A 14,481-nucleotide genomic window follows, 5' to 3' on the forward strand; every position below is an offset into this window, starting at 1 on the left:
TTGTACGTACTGTTTCTCCTTATCTAGCTAAATTCATGGCTATCTCCTTTTCATCTTGTGGGTTCGGTTTAAATGTTACCTCCTTAGTAAGTCCTTCCTGAGTTATTCCCTCGCATTAGTGTCCTTTTCCTTTCCAGTTCCATCATTCTTCCTTATCTCAGCACCCCGTCTGCTTTTGTAAATAATCCTTCCCATTTGACAAATATTTTTTTTCTGTCTTCCTCATGATACTGTAAGCTCAGTGAGGGCAGAGATGATAGCCACTTTCTTTATCACTATGCAACCAATACCCAGGACAACCCTGAAGCTAAAGTTAATAGTTACTTGTTGAATAAATGAATAGCACAGGTAATGATAGACCATGTGATAAAAAGGACTGATTCTTATGCAATCTTACATTATAGAAAATTTTAAGAGTATAGCATCAAAGCTTTATTGAAGATTTCAAGCATTTGTCAAAATGGATGGAAAGCATTTTTTTTTTTTTTTTGAGAGATAATCTTTGGTATATAGTCTATTTTCTCCTCCAGTGCCTCTCAAATTATCTATGGTGAATTCCAAATCTATGAGACTTTTGTAAAATTCAATAAAAATTACTAAAAAACATCATGAAATAAAAACAATAACAAAATATAAACCCAATTGTTTTTATTATTAACTTTAACAGACTTAACATGTTTAAGTTTCTACAAGATTTTTTTTTAATATATTTTTTTTTTCTTTTAGAGAGAGGGAGAGAAGAGAGAGGGACAGGCAGGGAGAGAATCTTAAGTAGGCTCCATGCCCAGCATATAGCCCATGCTGGACTCAGTCTCCTGACTCTGAGATCATGACCCTGGGGTCATGACCTGAGCAGAAATTGAGTCAGCCACTTAACAGACTGAACCACCCAGGCGCCCCTCTACGAAACTTTTTAATCAATTGTTGCCAATGTCTATGCTAATCTCATTTAAGATCAGTAACAAGGTTTGGGACCAATGCTGGTTGGAGATCTGTACTTTTGAGTAGTGTTGTTTTACTCCAACTTGGATGAATGACTGAGGTCATTGGGATTGATTTAGGCACTGTATCTCAAAGCTCATCCATCCTGTTATAGGAAGAGGAGTTGAAAGCTACTAGAAATAAAACAAAACAAATAAAAGTCATAAAATTTACAGAACAGTTGTAAAATTTAGAAATGAAATAGAAAACTATTAGAAATTAAATTTCTAAAATGATGGAAGTCAAACAGAAAATGAAGTTTCTGTGGTCATGAATATACATTGGAGAGTGGGAAAACATCTTCCCCAAATACCTTGACTGGATTTTGAAGGAGGTGAGAGTGGGAGAAAATTCAAATATTACCCTTGGGATGTCACATGGTGACCAATTGGTTATTTCTATTCCTACTTGGGTTAGTATAGCCTTTTAATCAAAGTGCTAGACTCATTATTTCTACCACAACTAGTTTCCTCTAATTCTTCTAACTCATCTTCCTGTCTTAAAAAATTCTGCCCTAATGTTTTGTCCCTCATCCATTCCCACATCCCTATTCTTTTCATTATCTGTCTCCGTCCACTCCATCATTGGCATAGCGCAATGCTATTAGTAGACCTACGTAAAAAGGGAAGAATAACAGTAGCAAAAGCTAGGTAGGATACAGGGAACTTAATTCCCAGTTTGAGCATTTAGGGAGGGGGATGTTCATGGAAGATATGTTATTATTTGCCTTTCTTTGACTTACCAAGTTACCAAGATTTTCCCCTTGTGTTATGCCTCACAGCATCGGTGTAGGGGAAATTCATTACTTATGCCACTTCAGGAATGCCCATGTTACTTGAAATTTGAACACGAGTAGACTTCCATAGTACCTTTATAGTATACTTGTACATACTCATACAAATGTATACTTTTGTAGCATACAGAAAGCAGCAGAAATACTCTTAAATCCTTCATCTAAGGGAAATCCAACAGCCTTCATCATCCAAAGGAATGTAGTCATCTTACTGAAGATGAAGGAAGAGAGATTTGGCATCTCTAAGCTTATATGAGGCTGTTGCTATGTCCAAAGGCAGGTGAATATCTTACAGTGAATTTCTTCACAATATATATGGCATACCACCCAATCTCAAAGGCAAGTTCAAATCTTGCCTAATTCAATTCCAGCCCTATTTCAGAGCTGAAGGTTCAAACCTAATGCATATACCTTTTTGAGCCATATGAGTTCCTAGCAAAATAAATCATCCTCTATTTTGAAAGCAGTCTACAATACTTGTTTACCTCTGTCTCCTCATCTAGCCAACACGCCCTAAAACGGTCTCTTAAAATTCTTCCGGCTGGGGAAAGCCTGCAGTTCAATCAAATTTCTTGTCAGAAGCCTGGACCTGAAATTCTAGCATTAGAGAGACTGAGACCAGGTGTCGGGATTGAGTGATGTCAGCTAAAGGTGTTTAACACATAATCGTCTAACGCTTTGTCGGACCAGAGTTCCTTTCGCGTTTCTGCCCCTTTCTTCTCCTTCTTTCCTCAACTCAGCTTGTATGGCTTGCACAGTTAGGGAATTGTTGGATTTGTGGATTAAGAAGAAGTGATTCTAGAAATAGGAAAAAGAGGGGCAGTAGGGTTAGCTGCAGCTACCTCTGTCTAGTTTTCAAGCTTTAGAATTCCAGTGGGAGTTAGTCACATACTCTCACGTCTTAAGTTAAATTATTTTTGAATTTTTAAAAATATACAGAAGATGGGGGATTTTAGGAACAAAATAGGTAACTACTGTTACTGGATATTAATAACTTCTGGGGGGGGGGCTAAACTCTTTATAAGAATAGTTCAGCGAGGACTCTGACTTGTTGCTCCCCTTTTATGCGACAGAGAAAAAATAATTTCCTTCTTCTCTTAAAATTCTTCTACTGGCAAATTTAGGTGGTAAGATAAGGAATATAATTTTTTTGTGTGTGTGTGTTTTAGTCCTATTACTGGTTATTCCAGTTATTCCACTCTCTGTGGTTTCACAATCTGCGAAATATGGAAGTGATGCAGAGATAAGACAACAGGGAGGCCTGATCCAGGGTATAACCCACAGAAAATTCCTGAATGCACTAAATACGCTCTTCCATTCCAGAAACATTAGTGGAAACAGTGCAAGTAGAGAATGGAAGGATGTTTATATTTATTCCTCTGAGCAGCTCATAAGGTCCAAAGAATTACATAATATGGGACCATTTAGACACCTTGAAGACCCACTGGGGACTTTTTCTTAACTGTTGCACAACATCAGTCCAATTCTGAGCACCAAAACAAACAAACAAACAAACAAAAAAAACAAAACATAACCAACAAACAAAACCAAAAAAAATCAACAAAACAAAACACACAAAAAAACCTCACAAAAAAAACAAATAAAAAAAAAAAACAAAAACAAATTCTGAGCACAAACAAACAGAAAACCAAATTCTGAGCACCACGACGTGAGGACTTGGAGATCTTGGAGGGAGTTTAAGAGTCACAGTCATTACTAATGACCCTGACAAGTCGTAGAAATGGGCAGATAATTACAGGATGAGCTTCATAGATAGCGATATTGAGTAATTTAGAGGAAGGGGGAAAAAAAAAACCCACTGTGTACATACATGGGAGGAGGCTTGGCTTTGTGGGAAAAACGTGGGGATCGGTAAAGCACCAGTAAAACAGAGGAGTTAGCCACACGCAGTACGGTTTATGACTCTTTATCATTAAAAAAATAAAACGGTTTGCGGAGCTCACGCTAGAACGCCGCAGGCAGGGCCGGGCGGCCCCGGGTCGGGTCGGGTCGGTCGGGTCGGGTCGGGTCGGGTCCCGGCGTCCGCGGGGCTCGAACCCGCCGCCGCCGCGGGCTCCGCGAGGGGGGACGCTGGTCCTGCGTTCGGAGTCGCGATCCGAGCCCGGCCCGGCCCCGTGCGAGCGATCCACCTGGCTTAAGGGGCGTGAAAATTTAAGGAAAAAAAAAAAAAGAAAGAAGAAAGAAAGAAAGAAAGAAAAAGATGCAAGGAAAGAAAGAGGCAGCCGCGACCCCGCCGGGTGCGGAGCGGACCCCGCGCGATCCCGGGCGGCGCTCGGCTGCCCCCCGCCCCGCGTGCACGCCCGGCCCGGTGGCTCGGCCGCGGCACTGAGCGCTCGGGCGCCGGGGGCTGGGGCTGGGGCCGGGCCGCGCCTGCAGCCCGCGCGCACCGGGTCGGCCGGGCGGCTCCGCGGACGCGGCGTCCCCTGGGGCAGCGCGGGGCAGGGCAGGGCAGGGCAGGGCACGGCAGGGGCTCCGCGGCTCCCCGCGCCCCGCGTCCCGCCCGCCCGGGCCCCGCAGCCCCGCGGCCCCGCAGCCCCGCAGGCCGCGCAGGCCGGACGCACAGGCCTCGCGGGAACGCGCCTCCGTCCGCCCCGCCCCGCCCCCGCCCTCCGGCCCGCCCCGCCCTCGCGCGCGCCCCTCCCCGCGCCCGCCTCGCCTCGCCTCCCCGACCATCTCCTCGCGCTCCCGGCCCGGCACGCGCGCTGCGCCCGCCGCCCCGCCGTCCCCGTCCCCGTCCCCGTCCCCGTCCCCGTCCCCGTCCCCGCCGCCGCCGCCGCCGCCGCCGCCGCCGCGGCCGAGCGTTCCTCCGCCGCGCCTGGCTTCCAGCTTCGGGCCGGAACCGGAAGTGTGGGGGGCGGGGCCGGCGGAGGCCAGGGGACCGAAAACGCGGCCGAGCCCGGAGCCCGGAGCCGGAGCCAGAGCCTGGACCAGAACTTGGCCGCCGCTTGCGCCGCCGCCTGCGCCGCCGTCCCCGCCGCCGTCCCCGCCGCCGCCGCGCCGTCCCCGCCGCCCGGGCCGCCACGGCCGCCAGCCCGGCCGCCAGCGGTCCGCGGACTTTGGGTGTCCGGGTTGAAGGTCGGTCCGGACGTCGGACCCGGCTCGGCTCCCGGACTGTCCGGGCGGCTCGGGCTCCCCGCCGCCCCGCCGCCGCCTCGGCGCCTCCGCCTGGCGTTTTGTTCCGAGAGCCCCGACAGGCGAGCGGCGCTGACAGCGATTTTGACAGTGATTTAAACCCGCTTTTGTTGTTGTTGCCTTTTCGTTGTTTGGTTTTGTGTGTTGTGCGTGTGTGTGGCGGTTTTTCTCCCCCCACCCCTTCCCCGTGGTGCATTTTTCCTTTTTTTTTTTTTTTAATATATAGCATTATTGTGCTCTTTTATTTTTTCCTTTTTTTTTTTTTCTTAACCCCGTGAACCTTTTTCGTTTTTTATTTTTTTTTTATTTTTCTTTTTGGTCGGGGGCTTCCGAATATGTTTTATGACGGTTGATTTCACACCAGGAGGTTTGTCTCCGAGGAAGACCAGGGAACGGGCTCTCTAGCGAGAACTTGCTGCGGATCCCCCGGCGCCTCGGAAAATGGGAGCTGCTGCGAAGTTGGCGTTCGCCGTGTTTCTTATCTCCTGCTCTTCAGGTAGGTGCGTGGAGCGAGCGCGGCGGGGCTGCGGCGGCGGCGGCCTGGGGAGCTCCACACACACACACACACACACACACACACACGCGCACGGACACACGCGCGCACACACGCGCGCACACCCGCCCCCCGGCGCCCTGGGCCGCGACCCCGCGCGACCCCCCACCTCAGCCCCGACCGTGCCCCGGAAATCTCTGTCAGCGTCTCCCGCTCGGAGCCGGGCCGGCGGGCTGAGGAGACGGACGGCTCGGCCGTGCGACTGGGAAAGTCACGCTCCGTGGCCCTCGCCCCGGGTGACAGCGCTGCCTGGGGCGGGGGGGGGGGAGGGGGGCGGTTAAGCCACAAGCGGCGCGAGTGACAGCCGGGGCCGCGGGTTCGAGCCCCGAAAGGCGCCCCCCGGAGCGGCGTGTCGCGTGGCCTGCCTCCCCCCCACCCCGGAGCGGCGCGTTTTGTTCTGGGTTTGATTGTCTCGTAACCAGCGCTTCCGCGGTGGCCGTCACGACGGGCGTCCAGCCGGCGGTCGCCCGCCCGCCCGTTCGCCCGTTCGCCCGCCCGTTCGCCCGTTCGCCAGCTCGCTCCGGACGGCGAGAAACAATGCGGCGCGGCGGCGGTGTCATCGGGGTCCCCCCTACCCCCCTCGCCCGCCCGCCCGCCCGCCTCACGGTCTCCTCAACTTCGGCGTCCAGCCGCGTTAAAAATAGTTGTAGCTGCTGTGGCCCGGGTGTTCACAATACCGCGGCGCGGAGCGGAGCGCGGCCGGGCGCTGGCGGAGCGCTGGCCCTCGCCACCATGTCTGCGTGCTCTCGGCTGGCACAGATTCCGCTCACCTACGGGGGACTTCTCTTAACGCGCGGTGTACCGAGGCATTGTTTTCGGTCTATAGAGCAGCCATTCGAGATGGTTCGCGCTCGTCAGAGACGCTGCGGTCCTGGCGTGGGTTGTGGCCCGAGGTTTGGAGGGGGCGACCTGGTCCCTCCTGCATCCGACGTTGTGATTTTTGCTTGGACGTTGTACGCCTTTGCAACCAGTGGTTGGGAAACTAGTCTTTTGTGTTTGGGGTTCGGTAAACGAACGCAGCCCAGCTCCAAGGTGTGCACACGTACGTCGCAGGAGAGTTTAGTTTGATGGATGGAACACTTTTGAAGTCGCAGTGGATCTGGTGATCATAAAATTCAATATTCGGTTACCAGGTTGTGGGAGAGAATTATTGGAGGCGGGGGGGAGGGGGGGACGAATTGACAGGTTTCACGGCCACGTCTTTATCTCGTTTGCTGCAGGGAAATTAGAGGGTGTTAGTCTTTTCTTTGTGTACCTCTGTGCTGTGTGTGTGTGTGTGTGTGTGTGTGTCCGTCCGTCCTCCCAGCCCCCTCTTCTAATAGAATCCTTTGTAACGTATAGAATTTTGCTGAATGGTACATTTCCTTGTGGTTAATAAATGGATAAAGTCTAGTCTTATGTCTGTAGTGGTATTGATCAGTTCCGGGTGGGCTAAATGTGTTGTGAAATGGCGATCATTGCCAGAGATTAACCAAAGAATCATGTCTGTTTAAATGGAAGAAGGAACATGCTTAAGGCAGGCTGACAGTTCTTTTTGTGCAGGGCTTGGGGAGGAAGATAAACAATGGTGTCTCCGAAATGAATGAATACCTTGATAACATTAAACCTCTCGCTTTTGTGACATGACTTAACTATGCAGTTTTTATTTTCCCCGTAGTACTCTCTCTCTCTCCTGGTTCCTGTATGTTCTGGTTGGTGAACTCCTCATGTTCAAATCCCTTTCTCTGATCTCCTGCCCTTGAGGAGGAGGGGCATCATGGCCACTGACCAAGGAATTGTGGACATTATTCCCTCCCAAACCCACCTGAATCACAATAATTGGTGAAGGGGGTTATTCTTAAGCAGTCTCAAGGTATTACTTCTGGAAAAGCAGGCTGTCGCTTACAGATCTTACAGCCTCCTCTGCTTGGTTTAGAAGCAAAAAGAATTGAGCGTTAGTTTCTTGTAGGATTATTTTCAGTGGGCCAGGAGGTTAATAGCTAAAATTCTGAAATACAGTAATTTTCTTGCTTACAGAGCATATAGATACGTATAGCACATAGAATTACATAAAACTGGTGCTGAATATTGTTGCATAGTTTTTTTTCCCAAATAATTCCTAGTTGAACTAAAATATAATTCTGTTGAAGATAATTGAAATCATCTTAAAGACTTTAATCCATATTTATGTATAAAGATATTTAGTACTTAAAATATCTGATTTTTTAAAAGGCTTTTGTTATGAATCAAATGCACTCTAAAAGATTATTGTGTTTCCTTTCCTAATTGATTTTCCTAGGTAATATGTAATCTGGCATGCTGGAAGCATGAGGATGGCTATTTTTATGAGAATTAAAAAATTTCTCAAGTTGTCATTTTTTTTTTGTTTCTGGATATTTAATTTTTTTAAGCAAATGAAAAATAGTAATAAAGAGCTGTTTATCAGATTTTTAGGGTGGATGCTTCTTTCTTTCTTTTTTTTTTTTTTTAGTATTTTGCAGACTTTGATTTTTCAGTTTCCATCCCATGGCATAGTATATAGGAGACTGATTTTGCAGACTATTCCTGTAGGATATGGCCAAGTATGTAATTTCTTAATGTAATTCCAGGGGAAACATTTTTGAGTTTTGTTCTATTCCTCAGATGCCTTCAGATTCCTTTTGTATTTGCATTTTTTCCATTCTTTTTATCCTTCCTCAGATTCTGTTTCAAAACACAAATCGATTTATTGGATTTGTTTGTTTGTTTTTAAAGCAGTGTGGCTAATTTGTGTCTTTCTTCACCATTTGTTAAACTATGAGTTTAATACTTGCTCTAGCACTTAGGTCTCTCCTACCTAGAATGATGCAGCTATTGTGGTGTTTGAGTTGCACTGACTAAGTTGAGGAATTTGGGTTTCTGTGGGAACTGGAACAGCCTGGTCCATATATTTGATGAAATAAGAAATGGAAATAAAGTAATTATGTGCATTTCTTTTACCTCAGATAGGTAGGCAGTGCCGGGTGTGTGCACGCCCGTGCCCGTGTGTGTTTCTGTGAGTGAGTCTATGTGCCTTTGGAGGGGGAATTGGCAGCACTGTGGATCTTCTGGGACTCAGCTGAACTTTGGCTAACAAGTGATGGATGTGACACGCTTTGTTTCCTACAGTCAGAATCTCTTAAGTGTAGTCTGTGATCAGATTCAGATACCATCTACTGGAACATCAAAACCAGAAGAGGAATGAGACAGACTCCCTCCTCCACCAATTCACTTTGAATTTTTTTGTATTTATAAGCCAGTAGTTCTCAGGTTGGGTGTCTTTTGCTACCTACCCCTGCACTTCTCCAGGGGACGTTTGAAGACATTTTTGGTTATCACAACTATGGGGGAGGGTGTGCTACTAGCATCTAGCGGGGAAAGGGCAGGGATGCTGCTCATCATCCCACGGTGCACAGGACAGCCTTGCACAGTGAAGAGTTACCTGGCTCAAAGTGTCAGTAGTGTTGAGGTTGAGAAGCTCTGTTTTCAAAAGTATTAGTATATTAGCAAAAGGGTCTAGCTTCCTACTCCCACGGTCAGTCATCCAAATTTTGCAGGTACATGCATATTGATCTTTAGGTGACTTTTTGTTGAGAGCTTTCATCTTTTCGTTATCTTTTAAAACTAGAATGATTATATTAGACAGACTATAGCTATATGCATTATTTCATCTTATTATACTTTAATAAAGTGTTTTGATTTATGAATAAACTCTCCAAAAACTCTCCAAAACCATTGCTTTGCTATGATGGAGAGCCCATGAAGACTGGTATGTTCATGAATAGGATGAATGATTGGTCAAGGTATCAAGTTTAATTATATTTGCATCTGATCCAGTAGACTCCTTGCTGTGATAATTACCTTTAAGGATATTTCCTTTTATCCTTACTGAAATTTTACTGTATGGACTGTGTGGTGGCAGCAGATTGTGTGTTAGAGAAAGAGAAAGAAAGAGAGAAAGAGAGAGTGAGATCAACAGTGAGGGTGCCAGAAAGTTTTATAAGTTTCCGATGGAAGAACTATGTACGTTATATGTCCCTGAAAGGTTTCAAAGTATAAATTCAGGTTTTTTTTTTTTTTTTTTTTTTTTTTAAGGATACTTCTTCTTCTCCTTCTTCTTCTTCTTTCTTTTAGCTGCCTTTAATTTGAAGCAACTTTTAAAGTGGTTTCTTAATTCCATAATTTTCTGGAGAATCATTGGCTGGGTTTTGATTATTAGACTCATTTTGGCTATGCTAATTAATATTCTATGATCTATCACAGACCCTTGTCCTTTTTAAGGTTAAAATTTGACCATAACTAATAAGTGCTTACTTGTTTTGAACTCTGGTTTTAAGGAAGTGAACCCAGCCAGGATAAGAATTAAAGTGAAAAGGTGTAAGTAGCACTACAGCATTGAAAGGAAAACTTCTGAAATCACTCCCACAAAAAGTATGCAAATAAGCCTCATACTATCTTTGTAACACACCTCCCCATACATGCGTATCTCTGGTACTACTGACATTTTCACCTTTTGGATTCACCGTTTTGTGTGAAGTAAAGCACAACTAAATCAAACGAGATTTTAATAATCTCTAAACATTCCTTTAGATTCTAAAACTATTTTGTTGCTTTTTTACTTTTGTGGGTAGTGTACTCTTATTTCGCATCTTTGGGGTCTCAAAAAATCTGTGATTTAAATTTCCTCTTTTCATGCTCTCTTATGTTGCTACTTGTCTTAGATAGCAGTGTTTGAGATTAGGGTCACTAGTACTCTTTCACTTTTTTGTCCATATTGTATAACTCATAATTTCTTCCATTCCCTTTCATTATGCTTCCCTTTCCACTGTAGGCCTTTTTTGTTTATTCTCTTTAACCCCTTCTGTTCCTTCTGTACTTCCTTATACTGTAGGCAGCTTGTTTGTGGAACCCACTTGTTGCTTAGCATCAGGGTGGCTCAAGGGGCTTACACATGGTTTAAATGAAAACAGATTCAGTTTAGAATGTTTGAGAATTGACCAGATAGTTTTTTTTTTTTTTTAATTTTTATTTATTCATGATAGGCACACAGTGAGAGAGAGAGGCAGAGACACAGGCAGAGGGAGAAGCAGGCTCCATGCACCGGGAGCCCGACGTGGGATTCGATCCCGCGTCTCCAGGATCGCGCCCTGGGCCAAAGGCAGGCGCCAAACCGCTGCGCCATCCAGGGATCCCGACCAGATAGTTTTTTTTACTGTTCTTTCATTTGTTGGCTTCTGGAATACCACAAACACACACACACACACACACACACACACTCTTTTGGAATCAAATAGCTTCAACTGTAGATTGCTCTTACTCCTCCCTCCCCCGTAACCTTTTTTTGAGGAGGGGGCAGAGAGAGGGGAGAGAATCTTATGTGGGACCTGATGCAGGGCTCAAGCTCATGACCCTAGGTCATGACCTGAGCTGAAATCAAGAATCTGACACTTAGCTGACTGAACCACCCAGGTGCCCCACTCTTACTCCCCCTTAAATGTTCTGGTTTTAACTCTTCTCTGCTTTCAAAAAGTCTGTCTTTTGTTATTATTCATTCATCACCTTTGTTTAAGCCACAGTTTGACCAGACCAGAGAATATATTTATTGCTGGGACCACATCAGACTTCCTCGGTGGTAGATTTAATTTTGTTAGGTTATAATAGTCATGTCTAGACAGAACATTGATTTCAAATTGACTATTGAACATGAAAGTTCCAGGAATAGTATATAGAGGAAGGAGAAGGAAAAAGTCAAGAAGGTAAGAAAACTGCTGTAGATAGCAATTGACTTTCTGTCATTCTCCACTGGGTTTCTGTTAGTCACTTTCTTTCCTATATCCAAATGCATCTAGTAGTCACATTTGGTTTAATGAAGGGTCTAAAGAAAATGTGTATTTCCCCGAGTTTTGAATTTTTTTTTAAACTGTTAGAATGGTGGGTTTAAAGGAAGAAGTTTGGGGGTTCTTATGGATACTGGACAAGAATGTGGTCACAGTGGTCAGTAGACTTTGGTTCCGGTGTCAGCACTGCCACTGTGTAGCACATCTATCATTTTTCTTGCCTGAATTATGGTAATACTTTTCTAGCCAAGACTAGGTCCCTGTAACTACTTCCTCTTCCAGTCTGTCCACATATAACTTCCAGATTGACTTCATTAAAAAATAAATCTAAATATGTCACTCCTGCTTAAAACATTTCACTGTGAGTCACCTTTAGCATAAAATCTAAAGTCTTAGAATGGTATGTACTTAGAATGGTGTTTTATCATTTGGTTCCTGCTTGTGTTCTCTAACCTCTTGGTAGAGTGACTAAGAGGATAGGCTCTGGAGTTAGGCTTCCCTGGTTTACATCCTGGCTTCACAATTTAACTTTGGGCACATCACTTCATCTTTTGTACTTCAGTTTTATCATCTACAAAATGGGGATATTAATAGTGACCACCTCAGAGAGTGACTTGAAGGTTAAATATCACATAAATAGGGCAGCCCCTTGGGATCCCTGGGTGGCTCAGCAGTTTGGCGCTTGCCTTCGGCCCAGGGCATGATCCTGGAGACCCCGGATCGAGTCCCGCGTTGGGCTCCCTGCATGGAGCCTGCTTCTCCCTCTGCCTGTGTCTCTGCCTCTCTCTCTCTCTCTCTCTCTCTCTCTGAGAGAGTAAATGAGTAAATAAATAAAATCTTAAAAAAAAAATCACAAATACTTGGTATTCTGCTTTGGCTCCTCCTTATATTCCAGCTATACAACTTCGCTTACAGTTTTTTGAATGTGTCATCCTTTATTGTGTATCAGTACAGTACCTTTGTATATTTTATTTCTTCTCCTTTACCTGGCCAGCTCTTTGTTTTTAAGACTGAGTAGTATCACTTGTTTAGAAACAATTTTTCTGCCACCCAACCCAGATTGAGTTAGTTGCTGTTTTTCTAAATGACCTTGATTCCACTAATTACTGCAAATGTTTATTTACCTTTATACATGTTAGACTGTGAGCTCTTTGGAGACATCTTCTCTATATGCAGATTCAATCCTAGAACCTGGCACATAATGGGTTCAGAGGAAATGTTCAGTGAATGAATGAAGTGAAATTTTTTCATTTCTGGGCCTGGGTTTTCCTTTTATATGTATTAAAGCAATAAAGTTGGATTAGATTATTTCTGAATGTTTTTCCTTCTCTAAAAGCTTTATGATTCTATAATCTTAAGGTTAGAGTTTAATAGTGACATTTTATTAAGAAAAAATGATTTTGCTGGCTGTTTTTTGGGTATCCTTAAATTCTCTTCATTTTTTAAAAATGCTTTTTCTGATCCTTAGACTAATAAATCTTTTAATATAATTTGAATCGTGCAGATTTAGAAGGCATTTTAGAGACCTTTAAGTTCTGTAGCTTTCAGCTCTTTTGACCATAGCCCACAGTAAGAGATAGACATTACATCATTACTCAGTTTCCATATACATAAATATGTATATATGTCAGGAATAGAAGTTTTGTGAACTCTGTGTGTAAGACTTTTATTTATTTTTATATTCTGTTCACTAAAATATTTTTTATTGTGATCCATTAATTAATTCAGTGATGAACTTATGGGTTCTCAACTCCTAAGAAATAGCGACTCAGTTCAACAATCCCTTATTCTCTCTACTCAGTACTCTGAGAAGGAAGCTGCAGTGTAAACATGTGGAATGAAAAATACGTATACTGAAAAATGTGCTCATTATTTAACTGACAGTAGAGAATGAGTACTTAGGTATAGAATATAACGAAAAGTGGTCCCATGGGAGAGCATGGCCCTGACTGAGCTCTTTTCTCTTTTGGATTCACTGGCTAAATTAGGTGTATACAAAAGTGCTAAAACAGAATTAGATTGTAATTTTGAAGGGTTCATATATACATTTTTTTTTTTAAATTTAGGAAAGGCTTTCTGGAGGACATAGATCCTAGTAATAGGGAAAAAAATGTCTTGGAAGGTGTTTGAGAGGGATGTTCATCTTAATATGAAGGAAAAGGCACAAAATAGGATCAGGAACACAGAGGGCATTTACCAGTAAACTTGACCATGGATGGAAGGCAAATTGAGATGAGGGAATTTTGGCTAAATCTGAGGAGATTTATGTGATGAGAGGATGTTTATAATTTCTTGAAAAAGTAAAATAACCTCATTTGAGGGGGTTAAATCAGAGCAACAGTAATTGAAACTAAGAGAGATAGGAGTGTATGATATAGCTCTTGATGGATGTCCCAAATATATATATGTGGAATATAGGATAGAGCAATTTGAAGATTAAAGTAGGATGCTGGTGCTACTAACTAAATTGGTAAAGAAATAACAAACCAGAAGAAAATAGGAAGCATTTTCATAACTAAAGAAATTCTACAGATATGGATTTAGATAATAAGCATGAGTGAAAATACCGACATGATTTGGAAAAATAAGAGTACATAGAAAATATGAGCACATGTAATATTCTTTTATGGGGGTAGAGATACCACACAATGGATATGTCTTTTTTTTTTTTTTTTAAATTTTTTTTAATTTTTATTTATTTATGATAGTCACACAGAGAGAGAGAGAGGCAGAGACATAGGCAGAGGGAGAAGCAGGCTCCATGCACTGGGAGCCCGACGTGGGATTCGATCCCGGGTCTCCAGGATCGCGCCCTGGGCCAAAGGCAGGCGCCAAACCGCTGCGCCACCCAGGGATCCTGGATATGTCTTTATTGTGAAGTTAAAGAATTCTAAGCACTTACGGCTTGGTATGTTGTTTGTGTTTAATAGATTATAGTAATTGCAGTTATTGCTCATACTGGCCATCCAGATTATATTCTTTGAGATCTACATAAGGCATTTTCCTCATAGTAAATTATACTCTTGCATAGAAGTAGATTTAGAAACTTTTTTGACTTGGTGTATGTTATTCATGCCTGAATCCTAAACTTTTTTAATACCATTCTTTTGGACTAGATACAAGCACTTTTTTCTTTGGTTGACTATTTTCTTAATAGCTATAGTCAC

The 14,481-nt window shown here is 43.8% G+C and overlaps 1 protein-coding gene across 2 annotated transcripts in view; it reads left to right on the forward strand.

Annotated features, from left to right (window-relative positions):
- The first annotated feature begins 4,874 nt into the window (after nucleotides 1–4,874).
- ACVR2A (activin A receptor type 2A) overlaps nucleotides 4,875–14,481 on the forward strand; it is an 85,072-nt gene continuing 75,465 nt past the window's right edge. For both annotated transcript variants that reach the window (XM_077861641.1, XM_077861642.1), the window contains exon 1: nucleotides 4,875–5,423. In XM_077861641.1, the coding sequence (XP_077717767.1) occupies nucleotides 5,369–5,423 (55 nt within the window). In that variant the 5' untranslated portion in view covers nucleotides 4,875–5,368. The remainder of the gene's footprint in view (nucleotides 5,424–14,481) is intronic.

This window comes from Canis aureus, chromosome 20 (genome assembly GCF_053574225.1).
Source record: "Canis aureus isolate CA01 chromosome 20, VMU_Caureus_v.1.0, whole genome shotgun sequence".
NCBI classification, from domain to species: domain Eukaryota; kingdom Metazoa; phylum Chordata; class Mammalia; order Carnivora; family Canidae; genus Canis; species Canis aureus.